Raw genomic sequence first — 19,235 nt, 5'->3', positions numbered from 1 at the left:
TTAAAGTGAAAACAGGTTACATTAATATATACACCAATAACAACTGACAAAGTAGACTGATGGGCTTACATGCGGAGCGATTTTGAGTAGCCCAAAGGGGCAAAAAGCCAGCTGTGACAGGTTATGAACTTTCAATCCAAATTAACAAGCATTGAGTGTCCAACAGTTTGTACTGATAGAATACATGCACTGTTCATGTATAAAAAAAAAACATATATATATATATATATATATATATATATATATATATATATATATATATATATATATATATATATATATATATATATAAAACACTTCATTGTAGCACTGTATATGTTTGCTGCATTTATAAAGCGTCTGTTTCTTGAGGTTGGTCTGTTTGATCAGATTTTTCTATGTGCAATTTGATGGAATGGCAATTAAATGGGTGATTGTTCTACATAGCCAATAATGTAGACAAAAAACGATTGACTACAGGTTGACTGAAATAGCTCAGTACAGTATAGTACAGACAAAGCAATAAAATGTACTATAGTATTAGTACACATTTTAAAAGTGCAATTCTTGATTAAAATCTACTCAGTTACAGTAATTTGAGTATTTTTTTATTCGTTCCTTTATACCACTGATTTTATGGATACTAAGCTCTGCAAATCACTGACATCATGTCAACAGATGAAGTTATCCACTATTCCACGCCATTTTGTCGTATAAATATTGCAAGTAGTGCATTCATACTGAAATTCCAAAAAGAATAAGTGCACGGATGATGCACCTAATCAACCGTTGAAAAGAAGTGTTGAATGTTGGACATTTCACACACTCAACAGCTGCAGTTCAGCTCATATAGCAAAAGGGGCGCAGCTTTCGGGTACTGACGTTGGATTCCTTTATTTATTCAGGATTGTGAAAGCAAAATTCTCCTATGAGAGTGATAATACAGCCACTCGATTGTAAATGCGATTATTCTCATGGCAGGTATTATTTTGTAGTTTGGTGTATTTATTTCACTAATTTGGCAACCGTCAAATATCATCTGGGAAACCGTTAGTGTTCCATTTGGTATGACACTACATTCATTTACTATGCTGTTGAGTGTGAAAGTGCAGAGTGTACCATTTTGGATGGAGCTATTTAAACAACATTATTTTTCCATGATTGTTTGATTAAAAAGGATTATATGATTATAATGTTTATATCAATTATAATGAATATAATGTGTAAGAGACTACTCATTTATATTTAATCTTGAACATTGTATAAGCATTCAATTTATGCGTCATGCAAAGTGAAAGAGGTTCTTGGGAGCATGCATTAATGTCGTGACCCAGCAAAGGGAAGGTTACGTTCTTTAAGTTTTAATACAAGATGTTTATATATTGCTAAAAGCAATACATCCATGGCATTCCTTACATACAGCTCATTTAATAAAGAAGGCTCAAATTAGTTCAAAACATCATCCAATTATTTATACCTCATTACATATCCTAATAGACCTTCTCCTTCACCACATGTGAAGAATTATTTAATGACTTTGGGGGAACAAACAGATCATGACCTAGCAGAATAAAATGTGTATACTTCTCAGTGCCAGACCTTTAAGAAAAGGCTTTCAGGGATATCATGACATTCAGAGAGATATATATATATATATATATATATGCATATATATATATATATACACACACACACACACACACACACATTTAGAGAGAGAGAGAGAGAGAGAGAGAGAGAGAGAGAGAGAGAGAGTGAGAGAGAGAGCGAGAGAAAACACACACATCTCAAAAAGCACAATTTTCAAGGGTGTATTTGAAGTGATAGAGAGGCATTGTGAGGGACACAGAAGATCTGATGCCACAAAGGGACACTGAAAATCTGGGTCAGTGTTTGTAGACTGTGTGTACACAAATGAGATGTGGAGAAAGGCCAGTGAGCGGCTGCTAAATGACTTGAGAGGTGCTGCGGAAACGGAAGAGATAAGATTAACAGGTTTTAAATGAAGTGAGCTAGACTAACTAGATGAGGAACTGAGTTTATTAATATTCATCAGTAGACAGACGTTCCATCACAGCAGCTGAGGAAACCGATAGCAACACCACCGGCTCATCAACTCAATAATGAATCAAAATACAACAATTGTGTGGACAGATGTACTGGAGAACATATATTATGATCAAACACACTAACTGAACAAAAGCAAAGATTTTAAAAGCCAGATCTTATGTAGAGATACTAGCAAGAAGAGCCTCCCACACTATAAAGATTAAAAATGAACCAAGGGAAGCCCCCCAAAAAAGAAACTGGTACAATCCAGCCTGATCCTACCGCTACCCATGGATACATCAGCGAAAACAAGAATTGGGAACTGCAGCTGCCCGGTTGCCATAGTTACAGGATGGAGAGGAAGAGAGGGAGACTCAGGCAGAAGTTGCTGTAGCGGTGCAGGAAAGATTCATCTCATACATTGAACCCCATGATCTTCCCGTGGACAGCAAGACTTTGAGAGGTACCTGAGAACACAGAGAAATCACCAGCATCTTCTGACATAAATCTCTTGCATTGTTTAGCCAAGCTGTAGGAGGGAAGATCAGCTGGAAATGCAGTTCTGCTTAATTAGGTTACCAATCACACGCTGTGACACAGTGAATGGCCATTAGATTGGACAGATGTTTGATAGTCTGTCTAATATGATTAAGGTTTCTATTAGATCTTTAAAATGTGTCTGAAGCAACAAAGGAGATACTGGGTAGATCACAGAATGTTACTTGCTCTACATCTAAAGCTCCTATTCATGTTAAGATAATTGATTGAGATTCAAATGAAGCGTGGGAGTTCACTTACAGAGAGATTCACATTCAAGTATTCAATGTGCTGAAGAGATTCCATGGTCTTCTTCACCAACGCTGTTCACCAACATAAGAGTCGCAATATTTTCAAAGTCAAACACTAGGTAACTGCCATTTACTGACCACATCTAAAGCTGAACGTCAGGTTTATTACTAGTGACTAATACAAACAAAAACTAAAACCCTTAAAACAACTTATATATCAACTAAAACATAGTGTGTTACTTTATTGTATCTACAATGGGGAAAACAAGTATTGAACACGTCATGTTTTTCCTGGGAATAATATTTCTAAAGGAGCTGCTGACGTGGAATTGAACCAGATTTTAGTAAAAACCGAAACAACACAAATAAAAAAATAAAATAAAAAAATCTAAAAAAAATGTGTTATGTATAATAACAATGTAATTACACAAGAAGAAAGTACTGAACTACTAAAAAATATTTAATACTTTTGATTTAAAATTATTTTTTGGTGATGGCAGCTTCTCATATGGAGAATGAAGTCACATGCATTGCTCAGGTGTGATGCTTTCAGAGTGTAAAATCTTTATTTTAAATTTTCTATTGGATTCAAGTAAGGTGATTGACGGGGCCATTCTACAGCTAAATTTTCTTTCTCCAAAATAGTGGTTCTCAAACTGTGGTACCTGTATCACTAGTGGTACGCTGGCTTACTTCTAGTGGTATGCAGAGGAATAATGAAAGAAAAAATTAATACCATTTTAATCCTTTTGACGCCTATGATAACACCAATGTGATCCGCATTGGCTGTTTTCTGAAGCCTACAAAGCGATGTGCTTAGAATGTTTACTTTAGTGCATCGCATCATCAGCTGCTAAAAATCAATCCAATTGGCGCAGAACTAGAGAAAGAGGCGCATGCAACTTGCAGAGCAGATACGTGCACCTGAGGATCAAGTGGTACAAGCACGCACAAGAATTCATCATTTATTTACGTTTTATTTATTATGCAAGTCTGAACAATCTTTTATTTGGATGTCTTGTTACATCTCAGACAAACTCAAATCGAATCAAATCACTTTTATTGTCACATCATCAGCAGCACGTGTGCTATAATGAGTGAAAAGCTTAGACAAACACAAAACACCTAAACACTGCAGTGCATTTTAATTTTCTCCAAAAATAAAACTTGTACCAAAGTGCAGCAGTGAGATCTGAGAAAAACGGGTTTCCTAGTAATGTACAAGTTAACATTTAGATTTTAATTTTTTTTAAATGTCATATGTACATGCAACATATATTTAAAAATTTATCAAAAAATTGGATTTATTACATTTTAATTTAAACAGTGACTTTTTTACCTGCAAGCGTAGTTAACGTTCAAACTATTTATAATGTTAAAGTTGCTGACAATATTATGTATACTTAATAATAGGAATTAATATGCCTCATTTTTTAAATGTGCAGCTCTGTAGATGCTTAATTAGGCTTACTACCCTACTGTATTTTACTACTAGTATGGTGGTACTTGGGGAGGTATTTTTTTGCTGAGGTGGTACTTGGTGAAAAATGTTTGAGAACCACGGATCTAAACCATTTGAGAGTTTCTTTGGCTGTATTTTGGATTATTGTCTTGCTGAATTGCTCACCCTGGTTTCATCTTTGTCATCCTGCTAATGACGATGTTGGACTAAAGCAGCTAATATTAATTTACACTGATGAAGGGCAGAGGGTTGCTGAATATCTACTAAGAGATTTCAGCTGCTGTCTGGGCCTTCATTGCCTTTCTCCACCACCCTTTTTTCATGTGTTCAATACTTTTTCCTGGAATGATTTCAATTTATTACACATAACTTAATTTGTAAACTAATTAGATTTGTTTTCTTTGCATATATGGATTTTTTTTGGTTGTTACTAACATCTGGTGAAAATTTAAGTCAACAGCACTTTTATGAATACTTATTTAATACTTATTTTCTCCACTGTACATGTTCAGAGTTAAAAAAAAGACACATTTTAAAGTAAGTAAATCACAAAAGTACAATAGGACAGATTTGCATTAAAACAACTGATTCTTATTAGTTATTAACTCAATTAAATAGATCAAATATTACTTTCTTAATGTCTTATTAAGCATTAACTAAGAAATTAACAACATCTAAAAATTATAAATGCTTTTGTAGTTATTACATTTACTTTAGTTTAATTAACTGTTAACAAATGATGCCTTACTGTACAGAGTTAACAAACAAAAGGCCTATGAATAGTCAATTCATTTTCAATGTGGTAAGCCTGCACAACACAATTATGTTCATGTCTGAAAATAAATCGCCTATTGTATCTTCAAGCACTACTTGATGAACAGCACTGCAAATACAACAATCTGACTATTCTTAAAAAGCACTCCAAATGTGTATATAAAATATAATTATTCAAGGTATTTTAAAGTGCCCATGATATCAATAGTGTGCATGTTCATTATCATGATATGTGACAACTAAAAACCCATATTTCTCAAGAGCACTTAACCCCAGTGAGTAAAACCAAGACCCCCTATAGAAGAACTTTCTCTCGCTCCCTCTCAATAAAAAAAAAAAACTCTTACTCTAGTACTTATTCTGTGAGCACAAACAAGTTACTTTGTATAACTTTTACATCTTGTGTGTATTGCCTCTTTTTTGTTGAATTGCTGAATGCCTCCTCATTGCAAGTCAGTTTGGACAAAGGCATTTGATAAATGACTAAATGTAAATGTAATGGTATATTGAAGTTAGGAATACCTCTACAAATATATATTTATTTTTTTTGATTTTCAGACATTAGTATTTTTAGTTTTTTCATAAATTAGTTATTTTACAAACTAGACAATTAGGCATGATTTGTTGTTTTTTCCCTCACCAGCAAACTGGTCCAATTGTGAAATCTCCACTTCAAACAGCAGCTCATCATGGATCTGAGCCACCAGTCTAAAAAGATAAAGACACATAGATAAACTAAAACAGGACTATCAGTCTTAATGCGGCGATATAATAGCCTGACCGTGACCACCATCTCTTGATGTGATTAGTTCCTGGAGTGTGGCGGTTATATTACATTAAACAATTCAGTAATGTTAGCGGTCTACATTGGTCTGGAAGCCATCTACTGCAGACATAACTCCTAATACTCACTGAACGCAATAGAAAGAGACTTGGAGGGAGGGGTGAGGAGAAAGAATGAAGAGGGAGGGATGGAGGGATGCTAACAAAGATAAATGACTGTAATATATAGCGCTGCACAGCAAGTTGATAGATTCGCACAGATGGGGCGAGGCAGAAAAAGACAGTGATAAGATCAAGGATATGCTCAACGAGAAAGAAAAAATATCCGTAAATACGAAAGCATCAAAGAAATATCTTTTAAAAACTTCTGGAAAATCTTTGCATATGAATAAATGAATAAACTAAGACTAATACATGATGCAAAATAGGTTTTGATTTTTAGAGAACGATACTAAGGACTATACTGTAGATGACATTCACTTGTGCTACTATGGGAGAAACTGTAAAACACAATATATGGCAGGATATGCCCTGCTTTCTAAATAAGAGTTAATCGGTAACATTGTGTCATATTTGCTGCTGTTAGAATCTCATTCTCAGATATAATAATGCAAATAAGCATGGGACGAACCAAACTGACAGTCCTTGTGTGGTTGTACCACTTATATGAAATGTTATTTAATTGGGATTTTACAATACATATATGCAGTAGGGCTGCACAATATTGGAAAAATCTATATATTTTTTTATCATTCATACATTTTCTTTTTGGCTTAGTCCCATTATTAATCTGGGGTCGCCACAGCGGAATGAACCGCTAACTTATCCAGCATATGTTTTTACGCAGCGGATGCTCTTAGAGCTGCAACCCATCTCTGGTAAACATCTACACACACTCATTCGCACACATACACTACGGAAAATTTAGCCAACCCAATTCACCTGTCTTTGAAATGTGGGGGAAACCGGAGCACCCGGAGGAAACCCACGTGAATGCAGGGAGAACATGCAAACTCCTCACAGAAACGCCAACTGACCCAGCCGAGCCTCGAACTAGCGACCTTCTCGCTGTGAGGCGACAGCACTACCTATGCTTTATTTTTTTATTCTCCGATATATTTTGTAATTATGAATACAATGTACCTAGATGAGTTGAATAACTATTTGGGATAAAATAATGATTTAAGATTGATTGGGATGATTCTGTAGGGGAGTGCATTAGCATAAAATGTCATAAACAATCTAGATAGATTAACTCAATAAAGAAATAGATACAAATTTAATTAACAGTCTTTTATTGTTTTTCTATGAGTCTAACTGTATTTAGCATACAGTAATTGAATAATCAAATGTAAAATAATTTTGCATGGTATTTGTTGTATTAACAATTTAATGCAATTAATCATTTCGTAATCTTAAAGTTACAAATGAATATAATTTTTCTTTGTCTTCATGCTTTTAAAATCCTCATACAATTATAATCCAGACTCAACTTTGCATATACTCGCAATGTGACTATTGTGAATGATCACATTGTGATATCAATGCTAAAACTATATATTGTGCAGACCTAATATGCAGTGTGTGAATTATGCATTGACTATTGGGGGTCCGATTTTTTTCAGTTTGTGTAATCTATACGGATGCTTCAGAAAACCAATTTTATTTATTTTAACATCTAATTTGTTAATTTATTTTTAGTGTTTAAGGATAACAGCATACAATACACATACAACAGGGCTATTTCAACAAACAATTTTAAGACTGACTATTTCTGATATAAAACAATGAATTTTGCCAAAAATTTTGCCAATAAATGGATGATCATAAAAGAACAATCCACACTGTAAAAAAAAGTTGACTCAACTTAAAATTTGAAGACAACAAACTTCAAGACATTTTGAGTACTCAATTTTCAACCAAATTACTGCACTTGACACAATTTAAGTTGAGTTAAGTATGTTGCCTTAAAATTTAAATCGTTTTTTTTTTTTTTTTTTACAATACATATACAGCGCTATTTCAACAAAGAATTTTTTAGACCAACTATTTCTGACATAAAACAATGAACTTTGCCGTACATTGTGACAAATTCGCATCTTTAAAGGTCCAGGACACCCTGGAGTACTTTTCAAAAATGTGAATAGATTTGTTTATGTTGAGCATCAGTTAAGACAACATTAGCCCCAACATCAGCTTTACTTGGATAATTTGGAGCTTGTGTCAGCTAATTTCATCTTCCGGGTTTAAAATAACATTTGGGGCGGGATCAGAATCGGCAACATATCGTGAATCTGCTAGTGGAGAGATGACGCGTCAGTTTCTGTCATTATTCATAGCAGAGTTTTCTTATCCTATAAGAAGACCCTGCTTCCTATTTATTCATGAGAGCATGTGCTTTCCGAAAGCAAGGCAGACCTGCCAAACTGTGACCCAATGACTAGGTGAGAACAGTTCTGCACGGTATGGGTTGTATGTGTTTGTTTCCATAATTCACAGGGTTTTTTGCATGTTTTTCACCGCGATTTTGTCAGGCCCGATACAGCAAAGCTGTTTGTTTGCAGCAAGCATTTTTGTCGGGAGAGCTGTAAAAAAATTGGAGAATGGCGGACCTAGTCTTTTATCAGTTGAGTTGTTACCATTCAGACACATCGCCTATATCCGTGCTGCTGTTCGCCAATGTTTAAAATCCTCCAGATTACCGGCAGGGCTAATGGTTGGAATAGACACTGAAAGAGACCTGCTGCACTGCTATCCACTGTGTCTGCATTCAGACCCAGGGACTCAGGAGGGGAGAAGTCCTCCTCATTTATAGTGTTTATATAAACACGATTATCTTTATAATAATAGAACAAATTGTGGTTATGTATATATGAAATAACGAATAATAGATGTATCAGGGCTTCAAATTACTGTTTATTTCCTAACATTTAAACTTTGTAAATTTTAAAATCAGGGGTCTTCTCACGGTTTGTGTCTCACTTTGTGAGCCAACTAACAGTTGTTTGCTCCCCTTATTTCCCTTGCTTTGCCGGCTATGCACACTCCTCCCTCTGCTCGCAGAGCTCCATGCCCATTATGAAGCATTTTTTTTTATTCTGAGGTAGACTTGAACTAAAAGAGGGCTTTCATGGCCCTTTAACAACAAATGGACGATCATAAAAGAACAATCCGCACTGTGAAAAAAAAAGTTGACTCAATTTAAAATTAAGGCAACAAACTTTAGGACGTTTTTGAGTTGACTCAACTTTCAACCCAATTACTCCACTTGACTTGATTTAAGTTGAATAAACTCAAAAATGTCCTGAAGTTTGTTACTTCAAAACTTTAAGTTAAGTCAACTTTTTTTTACAGTTCATGAGTAAGCATATGCGTCAATTAAAATAGAATTAAAATTAGTTTTTGCAGTAGTGCTATAAAATAAACATCATTGATTCTTTAAAGAAATTTCCAGTAAAAAAAACAACGTATTTTATTAGCATAAAAGAACATATTATTTCTAACAGCCTCTTTCACAATTAAATCTTTTTGTATAGTATAAAGGTCTTTAAAGTTGTTTATAGAGAACCTTTGATTTATAAAGTTCATTTTTTTAAAGAGTGCATACAAAGTGTAGTATTCAAATACATAATATAATAGGGGAAGGAGTGGAAAGATGAACAGATGTATATACCTGGCAGTTTGAGAGTCAGACGACACTTGGGAGCAGATTCTGATCATGGCCAATTTGGCTAGGTCTGCAGCTGAGCCTGATGGGAAACACAGAGCCTCTGTGACAATCCCAGATGCGCTAAACATTACAAACACAAGTAGAAAGGCACACAATACCCTGTAGCACAAAGTTGACAGCCTGTCTCTCTGCTTGGTTTCGAAGGCTCCAGTCAGCAGAGTGAATGTGCGGGAGAAAACGGCGCCTTCCCATTATGGACCTGACAAAACCTAAGGCATCAATAAGAAAGAACACACAAACAGCAACTTACTCACTCATTCAGCCTTATTATATTCAGTCACTCATTCACACACAGACTCTTTAGGAGTCATTCATGCCAGTGCATTCCGGGGTAAGTCAAACAATGGGTCAAGCTTTACACATAAACCCCTGTTGGAAAAGAGTGAGGTCAGCTGATGGACTCATTCGGAAAATCTTTTTCCCAGAAGCACAGAAAGCGCCAGGAGTTATGGGTCACAAAGACAGATCCCCCATATGTATATGTGTAACAGTGTTCAGGAATGTGTGCAGCTCAACGCGGGTGTAGGAACAACAGCGATGACACTTGACCGGAATGTGCCACTGCTATTGTTGATAATGCCCAGAAGTGGTGTATCCATGTATGTGTGTAAAATACTAAATGATTGTGTGTATTGGTCTTATAGTATTGCATGTCAGAAGATGCCACCCACACTCTGATAGATAAGGCTTAGAAATATTTGGATGCGACAGATTTCTGTGTTAGGATCTTACTTTAGGTTAGGATTTTTCCTCCGCCTTTAATAAAGTAAATGTAGATTTTCTTTTGAAGCGATTGGAAGATTTGCAAATACACCAAATGCTTATTCTGTGGACAAGTTTCTTGCGGGATCGACCACAACATGTATTATTTTATGGTAAGAAGTCTGAAAATGTGGTTATTAATACTGGCCTTCCTCAAGTTTTATCACCAATTTTAGTTTCTATTTACACTACTTTAATTTTTTTTTAAATAAGGTTCTCCTGCTCAACAAAACTGCAATTATTTCATCAAAAATACAGTAAACATTGTAAAATTGTGAAATCTTATTGGTTTATTATTTGTTTTATTGCTATAAAACAACTGTTCAAAAGTAGTTTATCATTTAATTGAATAATTTAATATAGTGATTTTAAAAATGAATTTTCAGCTTCATTTCTCCAGTCTTCAGAGTCACATGATCCTTCAGAAATCACTCTAATATTAATTATTATTATTATTATTATTATTATAATTATTATAATTATTAATAATGATAATAGAAATAAAATAAATAATGACAGGAGTAATAATTTTATTTGAAAATACATGCACAAAAAGGCGGTTTTAAAAAAAAAAATTAATAATTTATTTTACATTTATTAAATGCCTTCTTGATGAAGAGTAATTTTCTTGAAAAATAAATAATGGAAAAAAAAAACTGACCCCAAACTTGACCGGTAGTGTATATAAATGATATAACTTGTAAAAATGAAAATCTGACACTTGTCAAGAAGATGATATGGCATTGGTGGGATGTGTAAATGGTACTCAGTTATTGGATATTTCTCTAAATTTTGTCAATTTTATCACAAGTTGGACACAACAGAGAATTACTTGCAGCTTAACACTAGTAAGATGAAAGAAATGTGTTGTGGGACAAACAAAATACAAACATTTTGTAGGGAATTTGAACAGGTGAGTTGTTTTAAATATTTAGGTGTGAAAATTGATTTTCAATTATTCTCACTGCCATTGGTTTTATTATATAGGATTTTTTTGTGTGTCAGTCAGGGTTTCTACAGGTTTCACCAAGTTAAATGTAAGACTTTAAGACACTTTTAAGACTATTATGAATGAAATTTTAGACATACAGGGCTAAATGCTAGGGATTTTATTTGAAAGTCCCAGTTGGAAAAGATTTTGCCCTATCAAAATATTGTTATAATTTAACAGATTTAATATAATAATAATAATAATAATCATACTTTATTGATAAATAATTCTAGGCCTGGTCAGTATCTAAATAAATGGAGAAATTTTAAACAAATGTAACTGTAAGGAAAGTAATTAAATGCTATTTTTACATAAAAAGTTAAATGCTTTATTGAGATTGCAATTGTTGGCGATTTTATGGGTGTTAATGGCCAGATTTGGTAGCTATACATGAACAAAGGAAAATAAATACCTGTAAAAAAAAAAAAAAAAAAAAAAAAAAAAAAAGATTTAAGACCTACAACACAATATTTCAGTAAATTTAAGAATTTTTTTCAACACCCTGGTCAGTGTATTTATGTTTTGTTGTTGTGTGTGAGCTTACGTCTAAAGACAATTTTCTAAGCCTTGTAGGATAGACAATAAAGTTTATTGAATTGAATTAAATAAACCTGATTTGGTTTTGAAGCTAGTTTGTCAGACAGGTTTAGAATAACATTGAAGTAAGTAAATGATGACAACTTTAATTTTTAAGAATTATCCCAAATGTCCAAACACATTTTGAGGCCACTGAATCACAGCATGAATTAGCAGAGAATTTGTTATTCTCCTTTTCAACTTTGACAAAGGTCCTGTATGCATCTTGTCTCTATTCATAAAATCAAAAGGCGGCACAGAGAGTCTCCATAAGCTGTAGCTTAGACGCTTCTGCTAGAACTCCCTGTTCTAGAACAGCCCTTCTCCATTTTTGCTTTAAAAAAAACTAATTTCTCCCTCTCAGAACCCGATAAATTTCGCAGCAAAAAAATGATAGCAGGTGTTCTGTTGCTGTGCCAGAGCGATACTGTATTGATTGTGTAATGAGGGCACTTGCAGGAACTATTAGTTCTGGATGAGTGACTCCCTGAACACTGAAAGTTTCAGCATACCTTACAGTGTGATTTGACACTTACAATGCATACTTTATAAAGATTCTGACTTGAGGTTGAAGGATGCAGTTAAATCTACAAAATGTTCGATGGCAAAAACGGTACAGTTAGAAAGAGTCAATAATATTTCATTAGTAAGAGGTAGTGGTGCTAGTTCCCATAACATTTGTACCTCTTTCAAATTTGAGCTGATAAGGAGATTTCATTCAAGGACAAGATGCGAAAGCAATAATTTTTCTTTCAATTGGCTGGTAAAAGACACTCACTGAGATACTACTACTAACCAGTTCAAACAAAGTTTAAATAACATCATTCAACCAATAACCAGGGTTTCTACAGGTTTCATCAAGTCTAATTTAAGACTTTTTAAGACCTTTTTAAAACCGTTATAAATGAAATTTCAGCCTAACACAAAGCTAAATGCTAATGCTTTTTTCCCTAATGGCCCAACATTAAAAAAACATTAAAAACAAATGTTATAGTAAGGAAGATAATTAAACATTAAAAAAATATTAAACTTTAAAAATATGCTTATAAATCGAAACTTAAATAGAGTCGGTAAATAGAGATCATAAATATGAGTGAATAAACAAAAAACTTTTGTCTGAATGATGGAGATTGGATGAGTGTTGGCCCGAGTGGGTATAGCTTTACATGGACAAAAGAAAATGAAGACTTACAAAACAATACAAGACTTTTTAAGGCCTAAAATTATGATTTTGAAATTTAAGACATTAAGACTTTTTAAGACCCCACGGACACCCTGAATAACACTACAGTAATTAAAAAACTCTAAGACAAGATTAAATGCCTGACAAAAAAGAACATAGCTAGAATTATGTCTGTTTTTCTTATCAATTTCATATATTTATTCTATTTAATTGTCCTGTCCTCTGCTTTTTATTGCCACACAAAACAAAGTGTACATTTTATATTACTACACATTTTTGAAGCAACACTGAAACAAACATTGGCAGAATAATATGGTTCTGAGAAACTGCAATGTCAGAGAAGTAATTGTGAAAGAATGGCTGTGAGCATTTTAACACCTTAGAGTAAATAGCATGACGTGTGTAATATCAGTGTGTCTTAGCGGCAGTTTTATACATACAGCACCGTGCGGTGAGCGTTTTTGTTGAGTGATTGTCAGCTTCATTTCTTGAAATCTGTAGTGTTAATCAAACACACCGTGACTCTGGCAGTGCTGGATGGTGTGCTGGATGAAGGCCGGCACCTCTCTATATGTCTTTAGGAAAGAGTCCTGAAAACGACTGGCCTCCTCTGCACTCACACCCAGAATACCAGATAACCGCTCTCTTCCTGTGTGTGAGAAAGATGGAGAGAGTCAGTAGACAATAGCAAAAGAGAACAGAAATATCCCAAGCTCAAAACAGTTCAAGGTGAGACAAAAAAAGATGAAATGAGGTGAGTTGCGGCACAGAATGATTGGCGAGAAAAGGGTTCAAATGAGTAACCTATTCCCCTGATGTTGCTATGACGACAACTACCATGACAACAAATGTAATGGCGTAAAAACATGCAATTGAGCACTGACTTTTGCCTCTATTTATATTTTTAATGAACCTTATATAATATATAATATACATACATATGGTACATATATGTACAGTAGAGGAAATAAGTATTCAACACCTCTCCTTTTTTCTTAGAAAACATATTTCTAAAGGGGCTGTTGATAAAATGTTAATAACCAAAGAAATGCATTCATAAAAAGAAAACTAAACTAATTAGATTACAAATAAAATTATGTGTAATAAAATAAAATGACAAGGGGGAAAAGCATTGAAAGCATGAAGAAGGGGAGGTTTAGAAAAGCAGTGAAAGCCCAGACAGCAGCTGAAATCTGCTGAAAGTTATTCAGCAATCCTCTGCCTTTGGTCAGCGTAAATTAATATTAGCTGCTTCAGTACAACATCAACATATTAGCAGGATGATGAAGATGAAACCAGAGTGGACATTTCAGCAAGACAATAATCCAAAACACAGCCAAGGAAACTCTCACATTGTTTTATAGAATGAAAATCAAGCTGTAGAATGGCCTAGCACCTGACTCAAATCCTATTTAAAATACAAAATAAAAATCAGTTTGGATAGACAAAACCCACAGAACCATCAAGGTTTTTACTCTCTGTTGAAGTCTGTGGGAAAAAATGCAATGTGAGCAATGCATGTGACTTCAATCTACATTTGAGAGTCATCTTTAAGCTGCCATCACCAAAAAATAAATAAAAAACATTTGAGAGTTTCCTTGGCTGTGTTTTGAATCTTTGTCTTGCTGAATTGTCCTCTCTGATTTCATCTTCATCATCCTGCGAATATGTTGATGTTGGACTAAAGCAGCTAATATTAATTTACACTGACCAAGGGCAGAGGGTTGCTGAATAACTACGAGAGATTTCAGCTGCTGTCTAGGCCTTTATTGTCTTTCTCCACCTCCCTTTCTTCATGTCTTCTACTGACCTTATTCTAAAATGCGGAAGTGCGCCTGTTTTCGCGATTGTCTTAGAACTTCCGTTTCAGTCGCCTATGGGAGAAATGACAAGGAATAATAAACGGCAAAAAACGGTCAAACTACTTGCTCTACAAACAAATGTTTGCATGACTATACAGACCAAGTAGAATAATATAACAAGGAAATATCAGTTTGCAACATCAAACAGCGAAACGAGCAGTTTTTAATGTCTAAAAATGAATGGAAGTGAATGAGACCGGAAGTCTCTTGCCAAAAAGATTCAAATGGCAGCGCCCGCTCATCTGCGGAGAATAAGGTCAATACTTTTTTTTGTATTTCTTTGTCATTTTATTTTATTACACATAACTTCATTTGTAAACATATTAGATAAGTTTTCTTTTCATAAATGTATTTTATTGGTTGTTATTAACATCTGGTGAAAATTCCAAGTCAACCTTTCTTGTTGTTGTGAAAAAAATGGTGTGGTGTTTAATACTTATTTTCTCCACTGTATATACGGAGTGCTGAAAATTCAGCTTTGCCATCACATCTCTAAATTGATAAGATTTTAATATTTATAAAAACATATCAATTTGTCATGTTTTTTTTAAACTAAATAAGTAAGGCCTAAGTGATGTTTTAAAAACATTATTGTCAAGCACAAACCTCTCAATGTTCTGAGACACTTTTCTTTTTATCTTTTATATAACCACTGAGATAAATAACATCTATATGATGCATAACAACAATTGCACACAACTGCATGGCAAGTCCAACAATTTGATGAATCATCATTTCTAGAACAAATAAGCTGTGCCAGAATTCAATACTTAGGTCTAATGGTTTGTTTAGATCGCCAGCCATAATTATAGCGTTACAAATACACTGCTTCTTAGAGGCAGCACTAATGAATACCTAGAGAACAATGTAACATCTGATGTAGATAAACTTTTTTCAATAGAAAGTGTGCACTAATCTAATCAATAAAGACAGATACAACAAGAATAATACAACTAGCTGGTCACATGACATCGCTGAATCCCATGCTGCCTGTTTTACACACAGTGACCTGTTGAATAAAGTAGGACAGAGTTCACACACTAGCAAGACTCAGGCTCATTTTCATCTGACCTTCTGTCTGCCTGTAAATGAGATTATTTCTAGACACCAAGAGAAAGAGGGAGATGAATATATCAAGCATATGTAGTGGGAAATAAATATGAGAGGAAGCTCACAGAAATGATGAAGAGTATGTCGCTGTACATTGCCAGGGGTTGAGATCATTTGCTCTCTAGTGTGCTTCTTTTTTTTGCCTAATTACTCCATCTCTAAAATGAGTCTCCTCTCTGGGATACTCAATAGTTTGCCTCTTATATTCTGACCCAGTTGTGTGTGCGTGTGTTTGTCCACCCCTCCCCCTTGCCGACGAGTGCGAGTGCGTTTTTTGATTTGTTTTCTATGCTACAGCTACACCTCTTTTTAGTATTCGGTAACCATGACAACCTGTCGCTTTCTGCAAGATTATCAACATATGCTGACACTGTGGCGCTCTCTCACCCCCTCTTTTCTCACTCACTTTCTCCTAGCGCTCAGTCACTTATTATATCCTTCCTTGCACAGTCTCTGTATTTCTCGGTTATCCCGAGATGACAGTATGGTTTAAAAGCGTTTCATTCTGTTGCATAAAGCCTAAGAGCACAATAAATAGATTTTTCTGTATTCAACAACTTAAATCTCACACACAGATGTTGGTGAGCCACGTGTGAAATAATGAGGTAAAAATATATATAAACGAGAGAAAAAAAACACAGATGCATTAAAGCTGACCCAGTTTAAGTAAAGTGGAACAGTGACACCCTCCTTCGGGTCCCTCTCTTCTGTCCACATACACACACACACACACACACACACACACACACACACACACACACACACACAATAAGATTCTTGTCTAGTGAGGTTGTAGTCAGGGAGGCCACATTCTAGGAGATCTCTGTTAGTAACCAATATGAACAATATGGCTCTATGCATTTGATTTAAGCCCTCAAGTCTGAGTTACACCGTCTCTAGAAGAGCATCAATGCCTTTCTTTTTTATTGGGAAAAAAATCCTTTTAGATATCTATGCTGTGCCTATAGTTATGTACAAAATTGCAAATACTTGACTCGAGGTGAAAATCAGGCAACAAAAGTAGTATGTCTGAATTCATAGTACTCATAAAAGAGTGTGCAAAAAGTACCCAGGTGACCCACTGCATACTATGGACACTTTAAAATATAACTAATGAGGGTCAGTCATGTGATAATTGTGACAGTGAGAACATGGTGAACATAGTATGCAAAGTGACAAGCAACAGTTCATTTCAATGGAGAGTGAACTACTTCCGGAGACCTCTGTCTACGAAAGCGAAAGCGACCGTTGTTGACCAGATGGGCGTGTTGAGTGACGCGACAAAATTAAGGATCCTTTAACTTTATGCAAATGAAGAGTGACTTTCTTGAGCGACAGCCAATAGGAGCACCAGTAGTGGTTATGTTATCCTACAAAGTTGCTGCTAGTGTGAATGAGGCATTCCCGTGTTCACGTTGGTTTCCTCCGGGTGCTCTGTTTTTCACCAAAGTCCAAAGACATGTGGTATAGGTAAATTGGATGAAATAAATAGGCCGTATGAGTGGTTGTGTGAATGCAAGAGTTTATAGGTGTTTCCCAGTAGTGGGTTGCGGCTGGAAAAGCATTCGTTGTGTAAAACATATGCCAGAATAGATGGCAGTTTATCTGTGGCGACCCTCGATAAATAAGAGACTAAGCCGAAGGAAAATGAATGAATGAATGAATGAATGAATGAATTTTGGACATACTCTAAGAATTGCTTCATTCTAAATGAATACAGAAACATTTTTAAACATACTGAATTATATTTTACTTTATGAAACATTTTTTGTTTATGAATTATTTAACCATTTCCTCCTTTAACATTCAGATTTCTAAATCTTTTCTTAAACTGTAAACTACTATTCAAAAGTTTGAGAAAAGCTAATTTTGCAATTATACATGACTTATTTATACATGCTTATGTTGAATATTCATTTTTTTCATAATGAGAAAAGTTACATTTTAAAATACATTCATTCATTCATTAATTTCTTTTCGGCTTGGTCCCTTTATTAATCAGGGATAGCAAAATAAACTATAGAAGAATTCTTTTTTTAAATGTAATGAAATGTCCACATGGTTTTACTGTATGTTGATCAAAAAAATGCAGGCTTGGTGAACATAGCAAATCCTTTCAGAACCTACTGACCTTAAACTTTTGAATGATAGTATAGTTAACCAAACATTAATTTAAAAATCATTTAAAAATATACATTTCTTTCATCACCATTGTTTGATCAATTATTTGCTGCTGTTGAATTCAAATCTTATGTACTCAGAAAACTGTTACAAGTTAGTACTTCTCCAGTGCCATCACCCAATCAGCGCTGTCAGGATGTCATTTTCTAGCAGCTCTATAGTAATTAACAACATGGTATTTACTCCTCAGGGGAATGCCAATGAGCAAAGGCTGTAGCGTGCAGGACTTTATAATCCTGCAAGCAACATCCCCTGGAGAGAGGGCATGAAGACAAATGAAGCCAAACGGCACATTCAAAGGCTAGAGATCTGGTATAGTATCAGTTATGAATATGGGCAATGTATGGAGTTTAAAGTGCATCATGGCTAACAGTTCTCACCAGCTCCATAAACCACAGAGTAGACGATCCGCTTGGCCTGCTCTCTGTCCTCCAGACTCACTCTGTCCTCACTCACACCCTTCCTAAAAGAGAGAGATGAAGACATTTATGTAATAAAAGTGGCAGCAGTGCTGGTATGCTAGAGGCGTCAGTGTTTGTGAAGTGACAGTGAATCAGAGGCTGCCCAGCAGATGTCTTTCTGCATTACAACAGTGGCCAGTGTTTGGTCAGCACTCACACTTCATAATCTCAAAATCCCAGCTCTAGAGGAAAACAACACATACACAAAGAAGAAATATGCCAACAGAAGAGCTGTTATGATCTGGGGTTTTAGGAAAATTAGCTACAGAATAGGGCACCATGATTATGGACAAATATGTAATACTGGTAAGTACTGATAGATTGATATTTTTTACAGTGTACATTTCCCTAGAAAAATGAATTTATTGAACGTTACTAAAACAAACAGACAAAATATTTGTCAAATCCAATTAATTCTAATTTAGACAAAAAAAAAACTGTAAAAGTGCAAAACAGTCTTTAAAACACCATCAACAGATATTTAGATTGGTTGTTGTCATTTTTCTTTCTTATCTCGACTCAATACAATATTTATTTATGAAGC

General features: G+C 34.8%; 1 protein-coding gene across 1 annotated transcript in view; it reads right to left on the bottom strand.

Annotated features, from left to right (window-relative positions):
- Window positions 1-2,001: 2,001 nt before the first annotated feature.
- poln (polymerase (DNA directed) nu) overlaps window positions 2,002-19,235 on the bottom strand; it is a 62,693-nt gene continuing 45,459 nt past the window's right edge. The window contains 7 exon segments of the mRNA NM_001100026.1: window positions 2,002-2,495; window positions 2,827-2,888; window positions 5,693-5,760; window positions 9,509-9,584; window positions 9,664-9,774; window positions 13,595-13,726; window positions 18,611-18,693. Coding sequence (NP_001093496.1) covers window positions 2,403-2,495; window positions 2,827-2,888; window positions 5,693-5,760; window positions 9,509-9,584; window positions 9,664-9,774; window positions 13,595-13,726; window positions 18,611-18,693 — 625 coding nt within the window. The 3' untranslated portion in view covers window positions 2,002-2,402.

Source organism: Danio rerio, chromosome 7 (assembly GCF_049306965.1).
Source record: "Danio rerio strain Tuebingen ecotype United States chromosome 7, GRCz12tu, whole genome shotgun sequence".
Lineage (NCBI taxonomy): Eukaryota > Metazoa > Chordata > Actinopteri > Cypriniformes > Danionidae > Danio > Danio rerio.
The sequence above is the reverse complement of the archived record's forward strand: the minus strand, read 5'-3'. Positions and strand labels throughout refer to the sequence as shown.